Genomic DNA, 26330 nt, shown 5'->3' on the forward strand with positions numbered 1-26330 from the left:
ACAATCCTAAGACAATGTTCTGTTAAAAGGCCACTTCCATTTCCAACTCAAGCAGCGTGAGAGAAGGGCAGGCTTCGGCTGTGATGGATGGGCTTAGTCAAGGCTGGAGCTGTGCCAGGAAGCGCAGCTGGAGCCTGACCCTTCCACCACCAGGCAAGCCTGAGAAGGTTTCTGGGAAACCCATGTCTTATTTCTGGCTGAATTCTGTTGGGAACATAATGTTAAAAGGGGGAAACCTGCAGCTCTGTTTGGTGACAAGGTTTTAAGAGATAGAAGATTTGTTATCATCAGTGGCATATAGAGTGATACAAATCCAAACCCTTACATCGGAGAGCTGACCTAGAAATGGAAATTTTTGTTTTCTTTTGGCAAAAATGTAGGCCAGCCTCTCTAGATGTATTTCTAGGGGCAGATCTGAGCCAGCCTCATATGAGCTGGAGGTAATTATATGTTCCCCCTCTATATCATGGCTCATCAGATGCTCTGCATAAAATAACCTTTCAGAACTCATTTGGAGCTCAATTTCCTCATGTGTGAAATAAAGATTATTGTATCTAGTCTATCTCTCTCAATTACTGGAAGGCCAGTTCAATCCAATGACCTCATACTCTGGGCCACGTACTTTGCCAAGCCTTGGAATGGTACAAAAATGAACAAGAAATAGTGCCTGCCTTCAGAGACCTTAAGTGACTTAAGACAAATATACAATCAAATATATATACAGAGAGAGAGCATGTATGAGCGAGGAAGGGGCAGAGAGAGAGGGAGAGAGAGGATCCCAAGCAGGCTCCAAGCTGTCAGCAAACAGCCTTATGTGGGGCTCCTACCCATGAACCATGAGATCATGACCAGAGCCAAAATCAGCAGCTGGACACTTAACAGACCAACCAGGTGCCCCTGAAGGAAACAGAATTTTAACTGGCCCTTAAACACTGAGTGGGATTTATAAAACTGTGGATAGAAGGGAGGTGAATTCTGGCAAAGCCAAGCAGTAAAGTGTGAGATATTCAGGGAAACTGAGGAGTCACGGGATGATGGATGAGTGTGGAGGTGGGGCCACTGCAGAGACTGAGCCTAGACAGTTGCCTTGGGATACTTCTAAGGGCCTTGACTGCCAAACTTGGGAACTTGAACTATATGTCATAGGCAAGGAAACACTGAAATTTTCTGAACACATAACAAACATTACTGAGCTATGCTTTAGAAAGACAAAGCTACTTCCTGTGTATGGAATTGTTTTTATCAGGAGTTATCTATTTTACCTGATCCAAATCTTATTTGTTATTTGAGAACTATTTTGTATTTTCCTTATTGCTATGCAAAATTAATTTCATAGATAAAATAAGCTACCTATGTACACACTTTAAAAAATGGCCTATATGATGTCCTAATTCAATCTACAAGTGAAATACAGAGAAAATGATTGATAATCAAATAAGTGTAAAACAGGGGCGCCTGGGTGGCGCAGTCGGTTAAGCGTCCGACTTCAGCCAGGTCACGATCTCACGGTCCGTGAGTTCGAGCCCCGCGTCGGGCTCTGGGCTGATGGCTCAGAGCCTGGAGCCTGTTTCCGATTCTGTGTCTCCCTCTCTCTCTGCCCCTCCCCCGTTCATGCTCTGTCTCTCTCTGTCCCAAAAATAAATAAACGTGGGAAAAAAAAATAAAAAAAAAAAATAAGTGTAAAACAAATCTTTCGGCACAACAATACCACAGGACGTAATGATGTGTAGATGCCTGTGTCACTATATAGACTCTCCATGAATGTGAAGGCTACAATAGAGATAAAGGGGCATAGAATTGGTGACTTAAATACTATGAGAAGCAATGCCATTGGTCACGTGAACTTTCAAACTGGTGATGTTCAAACTGGTAAACAAATCAAAGCACACTCTTCCCTGAGTTTACAGGTAGTTTCATTTCTGGAGGATTAGGAAGCATTAAAACTTTGAAAAATGTTCTGTTTATATATCAAATGGAATACATCTTAAGCTTAGATTAAAAAAAAAAAAAAAGGTTTCACTCACCTCAGTGCCAGACAGGCATTCAACATCTGTGACTGAATATCCTATGCATTGCTGAGTGTCTAGCCTCCCTGTCCCCCATGCACTAAGTGGAAGGACTGTCTCCACAATTATGGTGACAATCCTTCTTCTCCCAACTTTTGACCACCCCCAAGGAGTCTATCTGGTCTCTGTAAGAAAGCACTGGTTTAGGTAGAAGCAGGGTTGGGGGCAGAGACGTGAGTTAAGATTTAATTAAAATAATAGAGAAAAGAGACAAGGGCAGGCTTAGTGGTAGTGAATTCCAGAAAGAAGGGAAAAAATGCAGGAGACATTCCTACACCTGTGAGATAAGGGATGTAAATATCCGCAGTAAAGTTTAAAGCACTATGCAAATATTGTTGCTGTTAGAGCTAAATGTCATTATATTCACTTCACAGAAAGGAAATCTCAAGCACTAAAATGGTGCAGTGACTTTTCCAAAGACATAGAACAGGTCAGGAATTGCATTAGACACCGGATGCCTCAGACCTACATTTTCACTATAATTACTAATGCAAAGGAGCTTCTACTCAGTGTGGAGAATTATAAGCAGAGAACTGGAACAGAGCAAATACAAAGATGGAAACACCTTCCGGAAATAGTCAAATTCCAAGTGCTCTATTTAGCACTTCATTATTGTATGGAATGCCTGGAAAACTGGGATTCCAAACAAAGATGAAGATTCTGCCATCCATCCACTTCCATATTTGCTTACACCTCTAAATATTCATCAGTAACATTTAAGACAAAGGAAAGAGATAATTACAAAGAGAGTTTTTTCAAGATATTAAAGGTTAACAGGATTCTTGGCATTTGTGTCCTGTCAATTTCCTTGTAATTATGCTCAATTCCCAGAATTCAGAGTCAGTTGTGGCTGTTAATGCCTAAAGATGGTATCCTTGGAAAATAATTTATAAGATAATTTCTCAAATTTTTCAGGTTCAAACCAAGCACTCTGGCTAATAGTCTGATTATTATTAATGTTATTCTTGCATGGAGTGTGCGAGGAGGTCATAAGTTGGATGTAGGGATTAGAGTGGATTTTTCATGAGTGTGGTGAGCTAGCTTTCCCAAGAGCAAAATGAGTGCACTGAAAATATTTATAATACCTAATTTATATGCTTCTCCTATTTAGGGCTGACAAAAATAAGAACATGCAAAGGGCACCTCAGTTCCTTGGAAGTCTATTGGCCCTTGGAAGAAGGGAAGGGATCTGGTAGAGATGTCTGTGTAGGGGGAGGGACAACCCAAATGGAAGAATTTCATGGAAATTCATGGAAGAATATCGAGACTTCAGAGTCTAGGTGTTTTTACATGTTTACTCATTCAATCATTTGCCCTACATTGATTTATTATTGCACATATTTTACCTTGCTCTGTGCTAAAATGGAGTGATTCTGAATAAGACACTCTTTTTCTGTTCTCTTGTAATCTTGCACTTTCCCTTTGTAATATGTATTCCACTTCTGATTCATTGATTACCTGTACAATTATTTATAATGTTAGTCTTTGCAGCAAACTGTAACCTTGGGGGCTGGACCCAGAGCGTGCCAGTTTCTGTTGTATCATACCACTTACCCCAGCATAGACTTGCAGCATAAATGTGAGAAGGGTGCTTTTACCCCAGCAGGGAAATCAGAAACAATCTTTCCAACTAACTTCTGTGAACCTTGTTTGGGGGAAATTTTCTGGAGCATTTCTAGTCTTGGGCCTCCCATATCTCTGGAGTGCTAAGGCCCCAGCTATGTCTCAGGAAATGAAGGTTACTGACAGAGGTTCCCAAATGCAGTTATAGTGAAGCAAATCATGGAGGGCATAAGCTGGGCACACAGGCCTGGGCATTATCTATTGTTTTGGACTATGGTTGCTACAGTTATCTTCCGCTAGCGTGAAAAATAAAGAATTGTATGTAAAACTGATCACTCCCCATCATGCCCTGGAAGGTAGGCTGACATAGGGAAGCACTGAGGTGGAGAAAAAAAAAGACCATGGGACCAGGAGTTTAAAGACACATATTGTAATCCCATTCTTCCAGTTGTGAGAAGGAGGAAGTCAAGGGAGATGAGGGAGGTGCTCAAAGTACATTGGAAAGTAATGCTTGAGGAAATAGGGAGTGCAGGGTAGACTAGGTCTCCTAAGACATTGTTAGGAACAGAAGTCAGGAGTCAGACATGGAGGAAATAGCCAAGGAAGAGGAAGATAAAATCAGAAGGAAGTCCAACTAATTCTGCCCAAAGAAGACTTTCCCTTCTCTCAGGGTTCATTTTTCACAGAAACCATACACACATTTTCTTGCAGCATTTAAAAAATGTTCTTACCAAGTGTAAACAAAAAAATATTCTAGAATGGGTGTGCAGGGTTGAAAAGGATAAGCAAAATTCCGTTATCTCTAGCAATGTGGACAATAGAATTACTGAGTAGATGGGAAGATGACATTAGAAAGGTCACATCGGGTCACATCCATTCAGATGTCCTGGTTACCTGTTTTGGACAGTAGCAGTTTTGCATGGGAATCCTACTTCAAAGGTTAGAGGTATACATCAGGTACCCCTAACCTAATAAATCAATATAAGTCTGTCACCTATTAATTTATCCCAGACTTCCCTTTGTATTATTTCTGCCTGTATAACCTTTTATACAGGCATGCTTGTCTTTACCCTTACACTACCATCTTTCAATTTCTTGGGGTTCCTTTCCTTTTATTTCCAGCCAGAGTTTGGTCATGAAGTCATGTGCACCCTATCCTTACATTTCATGAATACCAAATGTCTTCATCTTCCTGATGTTTCTCCAGTGGAAATCCCTGCCAGAAAATCTTTTACTTTTTGAATTTTTCCCAGATGTACTGGTCACTTAAATTCAACAAATATTTATTAGAAACCTATTATGCGCTAAGTACTGTGTTAGGCTTCAGGAGTATAAGAGAGGGAAAGACACAATTTAAATGATTACAAGTATTACTTGTACAATGAGCATTTGCCCTAATCGAATGGAACAGTTAAAGGAAGGTCTTTAGGAGGAAGTTAGAGTTTACAAAGATGAATAGAACTTAGATAAATGTAGTGGCAGTATGCTAGGCAGGAACCCAGCATGTGCAAAAGTCCTGAGTTGAGAAACAGGAGCCTATGAGGGATTAAAAAATAATAAATTAAAATAAAGACTGGTGTGGCTCTCTATAAGGGAAGAAGTGACAGGAGAAAACAGTGAAAACAGAAGCCACTGTCATGAGGTTCTCAGAAACCACATAACAGATTGGGGGCTTTATTCAAATTGCTGCATGAAGCCACTAAAGATTGAATTGGCAGTGTGATATGGTCAGGTTTTCAGGAAAACTTTATATCAGATCTTTAGCTTGAAATAGAACTGAAAAAAATCCATGTGAGAGAGAATCTTACAAATACAGAGAAGAAAATAAAGAGTTTATGATGCCATAGGCCAGGGCTGGGCAGCTGAGGTTGAGAAAGCTGGCCAGATATTAAAGATATTTTGATGAAGAAGCCACGAGAAAGACTGATTGAATTATGTGAGAGTTGGCTGTGGTGAGGGAGAAGAGACTGAAGGTGACTCCTGATTTCTGGCTTCAGATACTGGGTGCATGAGGTTCCTTTGTTATTTGTGAGCCACAATAATAGGTATTATCAGTAATATTTGAAGAAATCGTGCACAGTGATTTTGAGTAAAGGTAACGTCTCTTTCTTTGTTTTTATTTTTCCCAATATGTTTCATAAAATGTGTGGCTCAACATTTCTCTCTCTCTCTCTCTCTCTCTCTCTCTCTCTCTCTCTCTCTCTTTTGGCAAAATATCCTGATATCTGCAGACAGTAATCCACAGTATTATATTCCAAAATGTGTTGTAAGGATCGTAGCTGGGGAACCGCTGGCCATAGCTATTTCCAACGTGTTTTGCCTGTGTCATGAGAAAATATTCACTAGCCACCATTTTTGGCTCCTGCATGACAGGTTTTTAACTGGGTAATTTACAAATACTATCTCATTTAATCCTCACAGCAAATATATGAGGTTGGTGATATTCTTATTTAACAGAGGGGAAAATTGAGGCTTTGGGGGTAAGAAAATTATCCAAGGTGAAAGTAGCCATTTGAAGAGCTCGGCCTTCAAGCCAAAGCCATTAACCCCGACATCCATGTTCAGCTCACTCCTGATCACTGTTCCTTATTCCACTGCCCATAGTCCAGCATCTTAGAAGCACACTTTAGATGTTTTTCCCTAAACCATGTTGTATTGTATTTGCCCACTTCTCTACACACTCTCAGAACTTTGTGGATGGTTTGAAGCTCATCCATGTCAACTGCAGATTTAATTACTTAAGGGAACTTCGTGACTTCTGCAAACTTGGTAGAGCTCTCTATGAATTCCCTTTGACAGATCATTGATAAAAATATTACATTTGGCTGGTCCCAGCCACAATCCTTTAGAGAATCTAGAATTAATACCTCCCATATAGAAACATGTCAGTCTATCCTTGATTTGTGTCTTAATGTTAAGCTAATTCTCCACCTTTGAAAAAGAAGATAGCTTTAGAAGATAGCTCATTACCCATTTTGTTTTTGAAGGTGTCTTTGATCTTGACACCTTGTCAAAACTGTTGTGAAAACCTAGGTAAATTATTTTCACATGTTATTCCTTATTCACATGCACACTCAAAACATTTGCCCGTTCTGTTCTCGCCAGGTTCAAAGCTACCTGGACACAAGTTAAGTCCACTCCTCCAAGCCATTCACAAATTGCTCTGACTTTCACTACCTGTAGCACCATGTGGAGCTTTTGGGTTAACTAGATGAAGAAAGCGTACAAAAGGTGTAGGGGAAGCATTTCCTCCCAGGAGGGAAAGCCCACATCGACTCTCAGGAGGAATGAGAGGTTCTAACTGCAGCCTTCATTCCTTCACCGAGAACGTCCCCAAACTCCTAATGATAATGCATATAGATGTGCAGATAAAGTAAAAGTCAGGACGGTGCAGAAGCCTACAGAAGTGTGTTCAATTCTTTCTTGAATTTCTAAGACTGGATAAAATAAAACATAAAGACACTTTGTGGAGAATTTTTTTTTTTTAACTGAAGATAGTACATGGATGGAGGATGGGGTAGTGTCTTTAGTCTCACTTGACACTGATTGATGAAAAGGAGGAAAAAGGAAGCGGGATGGTTTGTGTATTTAGTTAGACACACAAAGAAGCATAACTTTTGTAAGCAGTGCCAATGCAGGCTTTCCTCAAGCAAGTAGTTCAGAATGTGTTTAGTCTTCTTAAAAATATGGGGGATGCCTTCCAATCTGCCCACCTTTTCCTTATCCATGCCCCCATATTCCCCTGCTCATGTCCATCTCTGGCTCTATCCCTCTCTCCACCACCACCCAGTCTCCAGGCCTGGCAAGGCAAACAACGAACAATTTACAAATTGAACTTAGGGTCCTACACCTTTAGACATTTTAGAGTCAGGGGCACCTGGGTGGCTCAGTTGATTAAGCATCTGATTTCAGCTCAGGTCATGATCTCCTGGCTTGTGAGTTTGGGCCCGTCAACTGGCTCCATGCTGGCAGTGTGGACCCTGCTTGGGATTCTCTCTCTCTCTCTCTCTCTCTCTCTCAAAATAAATAAATAAGCTTTAAAAAAATAAAATGAAAACCTTATTATATTTAAAAAATAGAAATCCTAGGGGTGCCTGGGTGGGTCAGTCGGTTGGGCGGCCGACTTCAGCTCAGGTCATGATCTCGCGGTCCGTGAGTTCGAGCCCCGCGTCGGGCTCTGTGCTGACAGCTCAGAGCCTGGAGCCTGTTTCGGATTCTGTGTCTCCTTCTCTCTGACCCTCCCCCGTTCATGCTCTGTCTCTCTCTGTCTCAAAAAAATAAATAAGCGTTAAAAAAAATAAAAAAAAATAGAAATCCTAGTATCAATTATTTTTATCCCAATCATTTCCCACTTCTTGAGGAAAGTTAACTCAGCTTGAACACTAACCCATCTGATTGCATGTTTATTTTTAATCCCCATGTTTCACTAGTAAACAGACTTGATGAAACCAGTGAGTGAGAGAGTGAGTGTGTTCATGTGTGTGTTTGATGTAGAAATGTTGTAAATGTGTTATAATCAAGGCAAAATAGCATCCCAGAAGTTTAGCCAGGACCACTTTTATAATAAAAAATATTGATTGATCCCAGGGATAGCAAAGATCACTTCTACCCAATTACACTCCTGCTGCCCCTTCTAAAGCAGTGTGATTCAGGGATTCCTTCACAGCTCTTATTCTTTTATGTACAACTGTTATTATAAAGTGGTCTTTATGACACTTAGAATAATATATGTATAACTTACACGTATGTGTATGTGTACATATACATATATATGAGTGTATATAGAATTTGCTAAGTATCCTAAATGAGTCCTAAGAAACTCAGGAGAGATTGAGACAAAAACACAGCAGAACAAAACTCAAACATGAAGTCCAAGAGGAAAAAAAAAAATTACTAACAGAGTGGAAAGAGAGAGAGAGAGAGAGAAAATAAAAATAAAGAGGAGACAAAGAGAGAGAAAGGAAACATACAATAAGCTTTACTGTATAGATGGGGAAAAACAGGACCCCAAAAAGTCAAAAGACACAGGATATAAAACTTACTATTCAAGCTGACCTCTAAGACTCTTCCAACCATGATATTCTAATAGTCTAGTCTGAAAAGCATGGCTTAAATATTCTCTTTTATGGCTGGATGCCTAGCATAGACTATGATCTAGACAGCCATGTCCCAGCTAGGCTTTAGGGGAAGATTCCCAAATGGGCAATTAATTTAGATTTAATAGGACAGTTACTGTAAGTTTAAATAAATGCCAGTTAAATATTAACAGCGTATTTATTGAAGATTAACATTGCTGGTTGCATTGTGGGATTTTCTTTTCCTTAAAGAAACCCTTTATCGGAAGAATTTTAATCATCTTGGCTCTGCCATCAGCTTGCCTTAGATGCAGGGCAGCTCATTTATTACTTTGTTCAATCGTGTTCTGTACTGTGAAGTGCATACCTTGGTTCTGGAGAAAGTAGAAGGACATGAGTAGGAGGGCTATTTCTCTATAGGAGGGATTGATAAGTGGGTATGAAGGATAAAGTGCTTTTGAGGAGAGTGTCGAGAAGCACTCAAACTATAGGCTATGAGAGTTGGAAGGGCCCTTGGAAGTCACCTAATCCAAACTCTTGGAATAGAAGAAAAGCGGAAGTGAATGGAGCACCCTCATGCAGCCAGCAGATGGCATGCTTGATGCAATACCTTGGACCCCTAGCCCTACCCTGAGCTGCCCTCTTGCTCTGGAGTACTTTTAACTTTCAAAAGTGCCCTAGCCCATTTAGATGCATTAGGAGGCATTAGATTTTCAGAAAGTCCCATATATCATAAAGATTTTGGTTCTTCTGACAAGTAAAAATTTGGAAAAAGAAACTAATTTTTTTTTAAAGCAAGTGAAGTGACTTATCTAAGGTGATCTAATGAAGGCCTGAGTTGAACTAGAACACAGGTCCTTTGGTTTACAAAACCATATTTATAAAATGTCACCTCCAGTGAAAAGTACAATGAATCTATATGTTTTGAGCAAATTTTTGTCTCTTCTGTTACTGATCTTGGTTGGGGAATATGGAGTCAAACCAGTAAAGAAAGTGCAGAGAAAAGGTTAATGAGATAATGAGTAAAAGGAAATCCTCTGGGGAGAAAAAATTCAAGGGTAGAAACAAGCCAAATTCCTTTGATCTGGGATGTTAACTTCCAAGTTCGGGGCTGGTGAGAGGTTTCTTTCTCTATGAGAAACCCCAACCCGACTCTGGCAGGGCTGCCTCTTGTAAACATTAGAACTGCTGTCTTGGGTCTATGCACTAGATGGATGTCTGCATGGAACCCTCCCTCCCTTCTACAGAGGGAATGAAGCTGGTCCTGAAGCACTATTCTGGGATGTTAAATGGTAGAAATTAGGAAAGGTAAGGCAGGCACAGGATATTATTATCAAATGACGAGTCTAAGATCTAGACCTGAGAAGGCTTTGATTTCAGGCATCAGGCACACAGGAACAAAGAAGGGTGTAAAGGTTTATGGAAGGAGTGGAAGGAGTGGGGACTGCTCCTTTAAAGATGAGATGGAGGGATCTTGTCTTGTCTTCAGGTTCTTTCACTACCTTTCAGTTATATGAGGAAGCAAGACAGATAAAAGTTCCCAGGCTGGGGCGCCTGGGTGGCTCAATTAAGCAGCTGACTCTTAATCTTGGCTCAGGTCATGATCTCAGGGTTCATGTGTTTGAAGTCCGCCTCAGGTACTACACTAACAGCTTGGAGACTGCTTGGGATTCTCCCTCCCTCTCTCTCTCTCTGTTTTTCTTTGCTCCTCCCCTGCTCACACTCTCTCTGTCTCTCAAAATAAATAAACTTAAACAAAAATTCCCAGGAAGAGAAAGCCCTCTTCTCTTTCCCAAACACAGGCCATTTCCCATAGGCCTATATCCTGTGTGCTTTTGTGGAGCATTGAGTTTGAGACACTATGGTGGGAGCTGGAGGGTCATCTTCTTCCTGCCCTGGTTTGAAGGCTAAGCTACTTCCTTTTATGACCACATCTCAGCATGAAGTGTCTGCTCAGTCTCTGTGATGAAACCTCTCAGCATCTGTATGCTCACGGTGCTCACAGGCCTACACTCAGCAGACTGCCCCTGGGTTCTCTGAATGAATATCAGGTCTGGCACTCCTCTGTCCCTGCCAGTCTTGATGTAGAAGCACGGTGGCTCCCACATTTCAACCCCTGCAGTGTGTGTAATAGGCCTTTGCTGAACTCTCTACATCTACTGTCTTATTTCTTCATCACACCAACACTCTGTGGTAGGCACCATTCTTACCATTATTTTTACAAATGAGATTATTTTCTCAAGTCAAGGTCACACAGCTAATAATGGAGATGATGAGTGTTTGACCTCTGGGCTGTCCAATTCCAAAGCCCATGGTCATTCTTCACTGATGCATTTGTACTGAATAAATTCATAAGTGAATGAACACAGAATGCTGGAAGAGTTAGAGATGTTCAATCACAGCACTTTACACATATCCATCCCTAGTTTACATGAGGGCAATCTGAGAATATAAAAGACAGCTTCTGCCCATGCTCTTTCTGGTCTTGGGCTGTGTGGCTTCTGTCCTGTCTGCCTACAACGAGGTTCCCGCCCACACCACCTGCCTCTTCATCTCCTCACTATTAAGTCCCAGTATAAAGTCATTTTTGGGGAAATGTTTCCTGATCTTCCAGATTCCACAAGACCCTTCTGTCATATGCATTCTCTATTTCCCCCCCAAAGTGCTTATCACAACTGTATCCACTGGTTTGTAAAATTATTTATTTACTATCTGTCTTCCCTGCTGGACAGTGTGATTTATGAAGGTAAGTCTTAGGTTGATTTTGTTTTTGTCTCTCTCTCTCTCATCACAGTTTCAATGCCCTGCCTATCCCATAGCTAGTGTAACACTAAATGCCTGTTTGTTGTATAGATGAATTTCTCACTTATGTTTATAAATCCTTGAGATCACCTCTCCCCTCCTAATGTCATTTTAAATTAAGTTCGGGAAACCATGGTCAGTGCCTGGAAATCTGGACAAGCTAATGGGACAAACTGATTCTAAGAGGGAGGTATATTCCAGCTTTTTTCTTTTTTCAATGATTATTTATTTTGAGAGAGAAAAAGAGTGAGAGAGAGGAGTGGTGGGGCATAGAGATAGAGGGACAGAGAGAATTCCAAGCAGGCTCTGCACTGCCAGCACTGAAATCCAGAGTCGGATGCTTAACTGATTGGGCCCCCCCAGGCATCCCCCCCCCCAGTTTGTTTTTCTTAGCACTGTGAACATTCTCAAGGGCTCATAGGGAGCGTGGAGATAAGTTCATGATAACTTCAAAATTCATGAGTGTAAATACAAATAAAACCACTGTCAAACCTAATAACACAAAACTACAAGCAAATCAAAGGCTGGGGCTATGTCTTTCATTTCTGTATCACTAACTCCAAAGTGATTTCAGGTACATAGGAGGAGCTCAAAGTCTACCTGTCCATACTTACTGAACGCACTGAATTCAACTGAATAATTGGATGCCCAGAGGTATTCTTGGCAGTAATAGTATCACTTCTTTTGTAGTTCTCCTTCTTGCTCATAGATGAAGCAGCCAAAGGAGATATTTTATTAGTTAGCTCTTAAGCAGTGTCCTTACCCGACAGGTGTAGCAGAAAGCTATATTGGAACAGGAGCCATGAGTCCTGAGTTCCAGTTCTGATTTACCAGTTATTACCCTTATGTCCTTACAGTAATAACTCCATCCTGGGTTCAACCCTCCACCCTTATGAAATGAGTGGGTTGTACGAAATATCTTCCAAGGTCCCCTCTGACCATATCATTCTGTGATTCTGTGACTCCAGGGTCTTATTTTGACCCAAAACCTAGGTTAGGAAAGGTTCTGCTCCAAAGACCCCTGGCTTGTGAGATGTTCCCATTTAGGCATCTGGCTTTTTCTTTATTGGTGCTTTGAATTTAATCATTCATTGTGCTCCTCCTTACTTTTCCGTCTACCTACCGATTATTCTTCTGACCATCTTTCCCCTTTATGCACCTCTTAGAAAGTTGTATAGCTTTCAAAGTCCATAGATAGCCTAACCTTTGCCACTTCTTCCTGTTCTCCTTTTCTATCCTCTCTATTCGTGACCCCTTTTTTCTCCTTAGAGGCTTCTTCCCCTCCTTCAAGTTGCTCTTTTGCTCTTTCTGTTGAAATCCTAACATGCTGGACTCTAGCCCAGATGAACAACGATTTTATTTTGATCTTATATTCATATAGGAGGAAAAGAATAGCCTGTATTTTCCAGAGTTCTGCCCATCCCTGTTCCCCTAGAGACATCTCTTTATTCAGATCCACACCACCTTTTCTGATTAAACTTTTCAATATCTACTCGGTGCCACGCCACTGTAACTGCCTTGCATCTTATCTTCCTGCCTGAGCTCCTGTTTGGAATCTCTACCAGGAGAGGGGGGCCTTTAGCCTTTTTAGAGAAGGAGAAGCAGAACTGGCATTTCTTAAGCTAGTGCTCTTCTTTTGGTCTTCCGTGTGTATGGAATATTCATAGCTCTTTAGCTAGCCCCAGCTTTCTGTAGGTAACATAGAGTGAAACAAAAACAACAGCTGATTTCCCTTTCACTGGGAATTTCCTATTCCAACCTTGCTTTTAGTGTGTAGATGCTGCTGATGCCAGAAGCCTTCCTCTACCCCTGTCTCCTCACCTGCCTGCCAGCTCTTTGGGGTCTGCACTGCAGAGCTCCTGCACTCCCTCTGTTTTGCAGTCATGGGATCATTAAAGGGAGTATGAGCATTTTCGTTTGCTCTGGCAGTGTGTGTGTAGGTGTGTGTGTGTCTGTGAGCTTGAAAAGCATTGTCCTATGGATATTTTTATAACCTGAAGCAATTACAGCTGTCAGCACAGAGACAAGCTGTGACAAGTTGATTTATGTGTACAGTATATGTGTATCCAAGAGGGGAGGGAGGAAGGAGAGGGAGATGGGGGGAAGAAGGTGGAGGTGGGCGCTTGTTAGGATGCTGCTTTCCAGGAGGCAGAAAGGAAGTTGTTTTTATAAAGAACACAAATAATGAAATTGCTCTGACTGTCATCCCTTTTTCATTAACTTGGATGTGCTGGGAAAAATAAAATAAATCTAGCAGTTTTTATGAAGCAAGAGACAGGATATAGGATAAGCCACTAAGTGTTGGTTATATTTAGGGATTAGGGGATGGGCAGGGAGTTGACGTATGATTTTGATCTTCATCTACTCAAACAACTTCAATAAGGAGTTCGGATGAAATGGATTCTGGCTTGTTAATTGTGCGGGCATCTCTGGTCTTTCACCACTTTCTAAACTTCCATTTTTGAATAAAGTTTGGGCCCCTTGACTCACGGAGAAGGTATGAGGTTGCAAGTGGCTTTTCTATCTCCAACCTGAGGATTACCTGAGCTCTGCTGGGTTTCCTGCCAGATGCTGCAGCTCAGCACCCTCCCTTCATGGTCAGAGACAAAGATGATTTGACTGTCTTAGATCAATGACATGCAGACTGGTATAAAATGAACATCTTAAAGAGCCCATATGAAGAATTATTTTCCTGCCCAGTCATAATAATGAAGTGGTAGCAGACAAAATGTATTAATAAAGCATCTCCCACCTTAAATGGATTTCTAAGTATTTTCCTGTAGAGTTAATCATGTATGTAGGTCCCTAGGGAAGGCTGGTTGTTGTCATTATCCACATTCCCAGATGCAAAAACTAATGCTCATTTGTACCTACCTGGGAATTAGATGCAAGAGCCAGGACTAGAATTTATTACGAAAGGAATCATCCTTGCCATTCCCAAGCCTGCAAGGAAATGACTCCATAGCCCAGAATGAATCCCTCTCCCTTCCCCACACTGTAATTATTTCCAGCTGAGGTAGTGAAGATGTGTGTACACAGAAGGGTTGGTAGGGGAGCATGAGGGGTGGGTAAAATTGAAAGATGGATATTATTAGAGGTAACTCGTTGGCTTTAGGGGAAGAACAACACCAAATTCAGCAGACTGTAAGTCAGCAAATACAATCTCACACTTTACTTCTTATAGGGTCTTGCAAGAATGGACTGGTGCAGAGAAATATTTTCTCTTTTTTATTCTTTCAAAAATATAAGCAAAACTCTCCCGCTCTCCATAGATGCCATTTTTTTTTTGCTTTTGCTCCCCCCCCCCGCCCCGATAGTAAAGTCATTTGTTGCAGGCATAAGTTGACAATTGATTTTTTTTGGTGCTATATATCAAAGGGTCCCTACTGGCCAAAAGTAGCAGGTGGGTTTCCCTGAGAATTTAATCTCAGGAAAAGTCACCAGAGGAGATGAAGAAAAAAATGGCCCTAATGATGGATTAATTGAGATCTTCAGTGTAAAGTTGCTCAACTTTTAACGGTTGACCAGTTTCTGGTTAACTATTAAAAGAAAAAAGAAAAAAAACACATTTGCTCAGTCTGTCTTTGTTACCCTGGAGTATGGGTCCTACATCTGCAAACCCTATCTCCATCCCTACCAGTCTAAAGTAGGGTAAGGCAGTATGGTGGGTAAAATGCTTGTTTTATCTCTGACACATATGTTACCTACATGCAAGTAGTGGTTACAACCTGCAAGGTGTAAGGACTTTTCTGGCACTGGGACACTTATAGTTATAATGTATCAATCATTCTGGTTTTGGCTAGGTGGATTTGGGAAAGAACATCTTTTTCTGTTATTTAACAGCCATTGGAAAAAACAAAACAAAACAAAACAAACAAACAAACAAACAAACAAAAAACAGATTCCTGGTTGTATCTGATAGAAAGTTGAGGGAGAAGAAACAAAGTCACTGTTGGTTGCCTCTTGTCTAAGCCCAGGAAAAATCTGGGTCAGTGTAGAGGGCTTAGATCTGGAAGTCCCTGAGGAGAAAGCATGTTAGCATTACTTAGCACAGCTGTGTGGGTTGGGCTGCTCTGGGCTTCTCCCTAGCTCAGGGGCCAGGCCCAGGAAGAGGAATGCACTGCATTCTTTCATAGCTGGACTTAAGGGAGAAATTTAAATGTAGGTATACAGGGACCCACAGCAGCTAGAGAGAAGTGACAAGAACTGAAGCAAAACCAGTTTTTCCCTGGGTTTCAAGAATTCGAAAAACACACCTCTTAAGATGATTTGAAATCAGCTCTGCAAGATTGTGAAACCCAGGAAACTTGGGAGTCCGCAGTATAAATAAAGCAAGTGGCTCACACTCATTCATCTGAATGAGCACTTTTGCAGGGCTAGCATCTTTTAATGTCGACAAAACAAGAATAAAGAATGTAAGTCAGTGTCAAACTTGACCAAAATTTTGATGCGATTTTGCCACTTTTACACACTAAGAGACTTCTGTGATTTTGCATTTATTTTATATATGGGAGATCTGTTTAGAAAGGTGGTGTTGAGTTTCCGGTGTTGGAAAGTAGCTTCTGGGGGGGGGTGCTGGTGGTGTGGGCATTGACTATTGAATAAAAATAAGATTATTCTAAAGCATCCTCCAACACTCTAAATTTACTCTAAATGCTAATGGAATTAATCTGATAATTTTAAAGGTGCATGCATGCATGCTGCAGGGTTTTCCTTTCCTAGTTAATTAGTTTGTGACCCTTTTTAAGATGTCTTGGGTTTATTAAGATTGTGAGGTAACTTTGCCTTTCTTCTTAATTTGGAAGTGACAGCTCCTCAAGGGGGTAAATGGTTAAACTCCTCGCCTCGGCTGGTGCACTGCCGCGGCGCGGCGCGGCGCGGCAGGGGTTAAGGTGGGCGCCCGCGTCCGGAGCCCCGCGCCCGCCCGCCAGGATGAGCGCGCAGTCAGCCCGCTCGCTCGGCGCCGGCCCCGGAGAAAGTGGCGGTCAGTGATGGAGCTGCTGCCATGACAACCCCGGCGGTCGGGGCCCGCGCGCGTCGGGGCTGCTCCCGGGAGGAAGGCGGCGCGGAGGCCGGGGGCGGCCGCTGAGCTTGGCGTCCGCGCGGCTCCGGTGCCGGCTGCGCCTCGTCTTCCCTAGCCAGACAGCCAGCGAGCTAGGGGCCGCCGCGGTGCGCTCCGCCGGGCCGCTCCTGCCTCGGCCGCCGCCGCGGCGACTGCCTCCCCCGAGACTGGCCGAATCGCAGCGGCTGCAGAGCGCATTTCGGCTCGGAGGAAGTTGACCGAGGCGGCTGCCGCAGGATCACCGGGTCCGGATCGCACGAAGCCCGGCGGAGCCGCCTCCAGCGTGCCCCACTTTCCATCTCGGCTATTGTTACGGATTGTTTTTCTCCTGGCGATCCTTCCTTTGAAACTTACAAAGAAAGTGTTGGATTTCCCCTTGTTCGAACTGAGGAATTGCAGACCACCTCTGGGGAGCCGGATCTGACCCACCCCCTGTCCCCTTCTGGTACCAAAGTGCTTACTCCACTCCAAAGTGCCATGTCAGAACTGCTACCGGGAAGAAGGGGCTCTTGAGACGTGCCCACACCTTTGCACCTGCCTTGCGCTTCCCCTTTCTTGGCCGTCTTCCCCGGCCGAAGCAGCACCGAGGAAGCACCCCGTGGATGTCCTCCGTGGAAATTGGTTATCCGAGGCCGGATTCGGGGGAGGAATATTAGACTTGGAGGAGTCTGCGCGCTTTTCTCCTCTCGCGCCTCTCGGTCGCTGCTAGTTCACTGCTCGGTCCCTGAGCTCGCTCCCTCACCCCACCCACTTCCTGTGCTCGCCCGGGGGGTGTGTGCCTTGCAGCTGCCGGAGTTCTGGGAAGTTGTGGCTGTCGAGAATGGGGGTCTGTGGGTACCTGTTCCTGCCCTGGAAGTGCCTCGTGGTCGTGTCTCTCAGGCTGCTGTTCCTTGTACCCACAGGAGTGCCCGTGCGCAGCGGAGATGCCACCTTCCCCAAAGCTATGGACAACGTGACGGTCCGGCAGGGGGAGAGCGCCACCCTCAGGTAGGGAGCTGTCTTTCTTCTATGAATTAACAATGATTTGTATGGGTTGTGGGGGGAGAGGGGCAGGGGTGCAGGTGTGAGTTCTGGCGCAGCTGGCACGGAGGTCGCTGGTTCCTTGGGCTGCACGATTCATGGATGGGGAGCTGAGTGCTCTGCCCCGGGAACGTGGTGGTGTTAGGGAAACGCTCAGAGGTTGGGGAGATGAGCTGTTTCTCCAAAATTGGCCTCCTTGGCTCAGGACTTGGTAAGCGTGAGGGGCGGCTAAGACAGGGAGTCACTGAAATTGAGAGCAGTGGCATGGACACTGTGTGTGCCCGAACCTGGTGGCTATGGTGACTGGGGACCTGGCTGGGGCTCAGCATGAACAGTCATCTCTGAAGTTAATGAGTCCCAAAGGACGAGTCTGGCTCCGTTTGAATGCCTTCACTCTGCCTGTGCCATGGGGTGTTGCCAGTGGGCTCCTGTATTCTGGCAGACCTGATGTTTTGTCCTGGGCTTGACTGTGTCTGGGCTTTCCTGGGGTGCCTTCATGCCATGAGCTGGTGGGCAGAAGGACATGCTTTTTCCTGTCGAAATATGGCTTTCTGAGATTGAAGTCCTGGAGATGAGTCTGATTTGTCCATGGAAAACATCATTTACTCTGGTTAGCTGTTCCCTCTTTTTTTTCCCCCCCACTAAAATGGTGTGTGCAAAACTCATCTACTGAAAAGATAGGATATTTCAATGTTGAGTTGGGTCCTGATGGGTTTCTGGGGTTAAGGCTTACAGAAACTGAGGAGGAGAAGAATCTTGGCTATGTTTTGTGTAAGATGGGATGAGTCTATGTCCCTGATGACCCTGCCTACTGACTTGTTAACTCAATTTCCAGTGTCTAAGAAATGTATCACTCATGAGAGGGTAACAAAGAATTAGTGATGATAATGGGAAATCTTACTCTTTAGAGAGAGTCAGCATGAGGCAGAAGTTAAGAAGGTTCATATGAAGAATCATTTCTCTGCCTCTCTTTGATTTAATATTCTCTCTTACTTAAAGTTTTCCAAACTGGGCTACTGAGCTGACTCTAAGGCAACATGGCAATATTCCCATGCTTTGCATTCAAAGATTCTTAGAAAGATAATCGTGGTACTGGTGTCCATTGTTTTACCCCTGGTGACTGTTCTTTTAAAATTGCATTGTTTGTGGATGGTACGCTGAAGGGAATATCCACAGGATAGAAAATGTCGAGAAGGGGGCTCTGGCAATACAGAGCTGACTTGTCAGGACATTGCCAAATGAAGTGTGTGATTTAAGGACATATGTAAGGCCTACAAACATCCCGTGCTCCATTGTCTTTGAGGAGCTAACCCCCAAAGCCCCAGTGAACTCCTAGTTACCCATTGGCTCAGAAAACCCACCTCTTCCACTAAGCCCTTCAGCAACTACTTTGGACAAAGGTTAAATATCTAACTGCCTCCCACCCCAGAATTACTGTATCTGCTTTGTCAAGGGATGTCATGGAGCTCTAAAAATGTTGTGATTTCAGGCTGCCTAAAAGAGAAGTGCAAAAATGAAGCCTTAACACAATACGATGATGAATTTAGTGTTCTCTGGATGTTCCCTTTGTCCCTAACTCTTAGCTGCAAGGAGTGGTCCCGAAGAGATGAAATAGAGACAGTCTCACATGGAGAACATTTTAGAAACAGATGGGATGGTATTTTCAAGGAGAAGGTGGAAGGTAGTCAGCTCTGTGGAGATTTGGAGATAAAGAAATAGCAAAGGGGCCTTATAGATAATTGTCCCATATTGTAATGGGGATCATTTGAAGGGGGGTTGGATGAGCCAGGATCTGGTCTTCAGAAAGCATCTTCCTAGTCTCATGAGAATTAAGACTCTCTAGAGAGTGGCTGAATTTGGCAGATGTTGAGCCAGGGCATGGGCTTTAGTTAGGAACAGCTTCTACTTAAAATTGCATTATCATGGACTACCTGCTTCCCTTTCTTTATCTTTCCCTCCATGCCTTTCTTGCTCACTTTGGGCTTCCCTGTCCCTGTCTCTTTCAAGTGCTAATGTTTCTTTGCATTTTCACATCTGCTCTGGTCTTATTTGGGTATAGAAGGAGGAAATGGAATATGATGGGGCTTCTTCTCTAGACCCAACACTGCTGTGACATAAAAAGACTCTCTTAGAACATCTCCTGCCATTCTGTGCCAGCCCCTGGGACGAAATGTCTAAGTGACATAAGGAGGAAGACACTTCCAGTGGATGGAGCCTTATAGGGCAGGGATTAGAGGAGCTAGGATGTGACTGACACTGACCCACTGGCTAGGGCCTGATTTAGGATGTGAATCGGGCTGCAGGTGTATCAGATGACCTGCACAAAGGATGCTCATGTTCTGCAGGATAACCTTCATTCTTCCCAGGCTCTTATGCACTAGAACAAGCAAAGTCCGCCATGCTGAGGTGTTCTTTTGTGGAGTTGGAGCCTTTGAACCCTCAAACACAGTCTTTGTAATTTGGTGTGCAAAGAAGCAAATAGGAATTTCAGAATGTATTTTGTTTGCATAAAATTTGCTAAATTTGCAAACCTGATTCTAGATTGTTGTAGTGCAGTGTCTCAGGGCTCTGGAATTTTGTTTTTTTTATTTTTATTTTTTGGAGTTTTTCTTTCTTTTTTGTGTATTTATGTGGATCTTTTCATTTTATTTCCCTCTTTACCTTCTTCCTTCCTTCCTTCCTTCCTTCCTTCCTTCCTTCCTTCCTTCCTTCCTTCCTTCCCCTCAATCTCCTTCTCTCTCTCTCTCTCTCTCTCTCTCTCTCTCCTCTCTCTCTCTCTCTCTCTTTCTCTCTTCTTTTCTTTTTCAGCATGCAACTAAGCTACACAGAATACAACTAGGGAGGCCTGGAGCACCTCCGCTCTGCCCTGGAGAGCAACCGTGTCCACATTGCCGTGGGTGACGCTTGTAGTTTACTTCTCAACCAGCAGAGGACTTTTTGCTCTGATTTCATTTTATTCTTTGTTCTCGCCAGTTTTATTTTTTGAAGATGTCTTCCAGTCCCCAAAGAATGAATGCTTCAGCAGCAGATTCTAATGTGAGGAAACTTTTAAAAATGTTTTATTTCATCCAATTAGTGTTAACGATCCTTGTGGAGGTATTGGGAAACCTTTCACCCGAGCCTGCCATTGACAGCCTGAAAAAAATCGCAAACAATTTGCTATCACCCACCCTTTCTGCCCTCCTGCTGATAATCTGTATGCATATCTTTTTTTAAAGGTGAGGTTATGTAGAACAGGATATACCATAATAATAGCATTAACAAAGGTTTAGGGAGCATTTACTATGTGTCAGGGAGGAGTCTGTTTTTCATAGCATCTTCTCTGTCATACAGCTTCATAACATTAACATTTAACCCTAATAGAGACCCTGTGATGTAGGTGCTATTATTATTCCCATTTTTCAGATGAGGAAATTGAGGCATGGAGAGTTTACCTTGTTTGATTAAGTTGTACAGGTAGGAAGTGTTGAAGCCAGGTTATGAGGCAGTAGTAATAATAATGTTAATAAGATGAATAGTAGTGTCAATGATTGGTCAGTTACTGTATGTGTTAAATAGTTTGTATACATAGTAACATTTAATGTTTGAACAACTCCCTGAAATAGACTTAATTATCCCAACTTCCTTGCTATGGAAGCTAAGGCCCACAGAGGGAAATTTAGGTAATATCACACAAGTAGTTAAGTGGCAGAGCTGGAAGCTGACTCAGGACTCTACTCCCTCATTTTGGACACCACACTTTCCCCGCTGCATTCTGTGTTCTAATTCCTTGCTAGTACTTAGTGTCTCTTCTAGTCATTTTGGCTTAGACCCTTTCCTGCAATGATGTTGAACCTTCTATGTTCTTTCTCCTCATGAAATAGGGAACAGCTAGCTGTTGGAACGCAGAGATCGTACCTTGTAGTGTCATGAGCACTGTGTACTCCCAAATGTTTATGGAACAGATAAAATGAATAGAAACTAAACAAAAACATCCCCCAGCCTATATTCAACTTATTTCTTTACTGCATTTTTCCATCATTTTACTTTATTTTTTTTTTTTTAATTTTTTTTTTCAACGTTTATTTATTTTTGGGACAGAGAGAGACAGAGCATGAACGGGGGAGGGGCAGAGAGAGAGGGAGACACAGAATCGGAAACAGGCTCCAGGCTCTGAGCCATCAGCCCAGAGCCTGACGCGGGGCTCGAACTCACGGACCGCGAGATCGTGACCTGGCTGAAGTCGGACGCTTAACCGACTGCGCCACCCAGGCGCCCCCATCATTTTACTTTAAAATACAGCTGTGGTCAACCAACAAAGGTTTATTGAGTGGTTCTTACATGAAGGGTTCTGAACTGGGTTTTGGGGTATAAAAAGGCATGAGGCTTGGATGTCGTACTCCAGGGCCTTAAGTCCAACTCAAAAGGCTGGGCTGTGGACAAAGAGGTAACTTACAGGTGAGGCAGAGTGTGCCCATCAGGAAGTGGGTAATGTGTGTGCATGTGGTCAGAAAAGAGCATCCTGTTTCCATGTGGGGTGGGATTCTCTGTGGAAATGCTGAGGAAAAAGTGAGGAGCAGGAGAGAGCTGAGGTACTCAACTATGTGGATGTCATTAATTGGAGACCTTTTGGGGCACCTGGGTGGCTCAGTTGGTTGGGCGTCTGACTTCGGCTCAGGTCATGATCTCACAGCTTGTGAGTTTGAGCCCCGCATTGGGCTCTGTGCTAACAGCTCAGAGCCTAGAGCCTGCTTCAGATTCTGGATTCTGTGTCTCCCTCTCTCTGCCCCTCCCCTGCTCACACTCTGTCTCTCAAAAATGAATAAACATTAAAAAAAATGATTGGAGACCTTTCACTAAGTATCCACCTATCGTTTGGAAGTTCTGATGAATGTGTTTTGTGTTGTCATAGATTCCCCCAATAAGGTGACAAGTAGTATAGTGAATTATTTCACTGGGATCATCTGCAAAGTGAGTATCAAAAGCTAAGTTGTACCTGTTGTTACATGTCTAGAGTGTAGGCTTTGCCACTGCACAACGTTGAGGTTTTGTTTTTTGTTTGTTTGTTTGTTTGTTTTTTTAGATGAGTTAAGAAGAAAAGATCTGAGAAATGTATGAGATTGAAGTTGGATTTTGCCATAGCAACTCCATGGAATAGCACAGAAGAATTTGTTTTTGATACTTGAGGAAACCCATGGAGTCCCCTTCTAAACATAGGAAGCTGTAGCCCTTTATTCATATCATGTGAAAAATTTAGCATTTCACTTGATAGCAGATGGATTCTCTCTTTATCCCTTCAGCTACTCCATTGTCTCTTGAGGGCAAAATGATGACTTTCTCATGTTTGTATCCCAGCATCCAGCACATGACTTAGCCTATCATTTTTGCTAATAAAGTCTGAATGTCTGTTCTGCTTGTCTTTCTGCTGTAGACATCCTGGCCTTTTCTCTACCTCATAAAGGTAGAAGATGAATTCTTGCTACAGAGGCCTTCTATTTGTGCTCATAACTGTTGGGGATACCTTACTCTAGATCTTTCCATGGACAGCTATTTATCATTTTGGTCTCAGCTCAGATGGAAACCCCTCACTAGAAACTTTCCTGACACTCAAGGTCAAAATAATCCCTACCACCTACACCAGTCTTACACTGGCATTTCATCTTGGATTTTTTTTCTTCAGATAAGTCATCCATATCTGAAGTTTTCTTATTCATATATTTGGTTATGTGTTTATGATTTGTCTTCCCCAAATGGACTTTAACTAGAGAATAGGTACCTTCTCTTATTCAGCACTGTGTACGCAAGGTCAGGAAAATAGAAGGCTCTCAGTAAATATTTGTTGTGTGAACAAATGAAGGAAATCTGAGATCATTGCCTTCTTCTCCTTGCCCTTCTCTGTCCTTTTCCCTTGGTTGTCTTGTGTTGTTCTTGCCCTCGACATGTTACTGGCTCACTGTCATTTCTGACTAGTCTGCACAGATGTGTGAGGTTGCCCTTGAGGAAGTTACAATTACAGATAAGTAATTGGGCTGGTGTCTTTCTGTCAGGGACACAGATGGGCCACATCATCTGTTGGTTATTTCATAGCTGCACCCATGACACTTGTCTTCTTTCTGCCAGGTCACTTCCCTATCCAGTCCTTCAGCCTTTGAAGAGGAGCTCCTCTCTGATGAGGTGTTTAAGCCCAGGTAGACCTCAAGGAGATTAGCATTTTCAAGATGAGGACGGACACCAAAATGTACCTTTCTGCCCATCCTTCTTTCTCTCTCTTTGGAGTTTGCTAGCAATGGTTGTCTCGTGGTGTAACTATTGATCCATTCTTAATGAGTTAACTGGTTCAGAATAACAGTGCCACTCAGGAACCATGTGCTGTTCTGATTGTGTTGCCTCCTCCCAAGATCGACCACTGTGTGCTCACCTCCGGGGCTTGCCAGGGATCCAGCCGGTGGACTGTGGCTCAGAAGAGCATGGACAGATGGAGTTGTGGAGGGAGGCTCCTGGAAGCATACTCAGCCTTTTGAGGAGCCAAAGACTAAAATGGGAAAACGAAAAACCCAACAGAGCATGGGGCAGAAGGAGAAAGGTTTATGCCAGTTGTCATAGGAGCATGGCAGGGGGCACTGAGGGACAGCCTGGTTCTCCAACATTCCTCACCTACAATCATAGGTGCTTTGCAGAAGTGTTGCTTTTGTCTTTTGAGTTTGAAAGGATTGCAGAGATCTGTTTCAACCACCTGGTTTTACAGATAATGAGATAGTGATCATAAGTCTTGTACAAAGATGCCTTCCGGAAGGGTGAGGTGGAGCTGACATCAGCCCATGATTCCTCACTTAGCTGTGAGCCCTAGTATAGGGCTATCTGTGCCTGAAAGAAGGCCGCCGTTTCCTACTAAGTGCAAAAGTGTCACACTGACAGCATCATGACAGTCAGCAAGCATTTGTCACCATGCTTGGTTCTCACTGCTGATTGTGTCTGGCACTGAAGTTTGTATTCTTAGCCTTCTCCACCTCTGATTTCATATAGGACAACTGTTTACTGTATCAGGCTCCATGCTAAGCACTCTACTAATTTAGTCCTCATAGCCTTATTTAATCCTCATAGCTGCTCTAGGAGATGGATGCAATTATTATTCTGATTTTACAGATCAAGAAACCAAAGCACAGAGAAAAGTGAGACATTTTCCAAGATCACACAGTCAGATGGTGGCTGAGCCTGGGGCTTGGAACAAGTTTTATCTGACTCTAAGCTGGTTCTCTTTTTGTACCACAGGGCTCTTCTCAATCTATCCCTTCTTTGCTTCATTGCCATGGTGTACTCCTTCTAGAAACCAGGTGAATTTGGCTTTTCCTCCTTGTCCTGAAGTGTAAGAATCTCCTTTCTTGAAGTATTTTAGGAATGGAGTATGGGAATGTTTAAGCTTTGATGGTGTGGAGACACAGAGAATGCCCAGCTGGCCTCTACAAGTCCCTTCTCATTAGACAACCCTAGAATCTCCATAGTTTTTTCAGAGTAAGTCTATTCCAGGTTCTTCCACCAACCTTTTGCTTCAGATCAGCAGTCTCGGACTCTCATAGAGAGTTAGCAAATCATCAGACATTGCCATGTATTACTCTGGCATGGGATATTGAATAAATCAAGGTAGAAACAAAATTCTATGAGCATCCCACAAGCCAGTGTGTATGGCTGTTCTGGCAGTGGGAAGTAGAGTGGGTGAAACCTTGACCTACAAACTTTTTTCTTAGTTTTTCTAGAAGTAGGACCATTGGCATCTCTCAACATGGGAGAATCCTGAAAACAATTATAATTAATGTTAATAGTGTATTTATTCTCTTAGGTTCAGAGTTTCCACCTACAGGTAAAAATAACATTATCCTTGTATTATTTGACGTTACTTTTCTTCCTTGGGATAAGGTTGATGGGTTCCCACTATGTGTAATAGATTACTGATAATAAATAAACAATACAATTAACTTCATATAGATGGTCAATTAGTACTACATTTAGGAACTTAAGAATTACTTGGGTTTAGGACACAATTTCCAAATTGCATGTGAGCAATGATGAGGAGGAGAAAATAAGAATGTTTTATGGGAGCACAACTGATAGCGGCAAAGGTCTCCAACAAACAAGACCATACTAACTCATATTCTAGTGGAAGTGGTATGCTAGAAAGAAAACGGATTAGGAGATAGGATTCTGCTCACCCTGACTCAAGCACTGTGTCTGTGAGCTGTCAGGCAAAAGCTTTTAATCTGTCAGTATAAAGAGGACAGTTATTGCCTACCTCAAAGGGTTATTTTTGGTTAAAAAGGAAATACACACAAAGTTTAGTGTATAATTATTACTCTCTCTCCATATGTATCTACATATTCACACACACACACACACACACACACACACACACACACATATATATATATATATAAAATATTGACACATTTGGCAATTTTCATTATAAACTATGGCAGTTTAAACACCCATAGCTACCCTTTGATTGATACACCATGTAATGCTTCTGGAATGTCTAGAATGATAGGAATGCCTCTCCACCCACCCGTAATTATACTTTGGTGTTTTCTCTACACATTTGTTTAGATCCTAGGACTCTTCTTCAGTTCAAATAATTTCTTGCACTGTTTTATTTCTGACAGGGAGTGAGAAGAAAGGTATTTCTTTATTTTTCATAACAAGATTGTTGCATAGCAAGTTGTGACAGTTCATGGCTCTAAAGATGAATTTCCTACCAGAAAAAGCCATACAGAA

At 42.7% G+C, this 26330-nt stretch overlaps 1 protein-coding gene across 5 annotated transcripts in view; it reads left to right on the top strand.

Moving 5' to 3' along the window:
• Positions 1–26330, top strand: part of NTM (neurotrimin) — a 943575-nt gene that overhangs the window by 523404 nt on the left and 393841 nt on the right. The window contains exons 1-2 of one of the 5 annotated variants that reach the window (XM_030333148.1): positions 15872–15921; positions 17471–17555. In XM_030333148.1, the coding sequence (XP_030189008.1) occupies positions 17512–17555 (44 nt within the window). In that variant the 5' untranslated portion in view covers positions 15872–15921; positions 17471–17511. Of the gene's footprint in view, positions 1–15871; positions 15922–16730; positions 17556–26330 lie in introns of those variants that run through there. The other 4 variants (XM_030333144.1, XM_030333145.1, XM_030333146.1 and 1 more) reach the window with 4 other exon arrangements.

Source organism: Lynx canadensis, chromosome D1, assembly GCF_007474595.2.
Source record: "Lynx canadensis isolate LIC74 chromosome D1, mLynCan4.pri.v2, whole genome shotgun sequence".
Lineage (NCBI taxonomy): Eukaryota > Metazoa > Chordata > Mammalia > Carnivora > Felidae > Lynx > Lynx canadensis.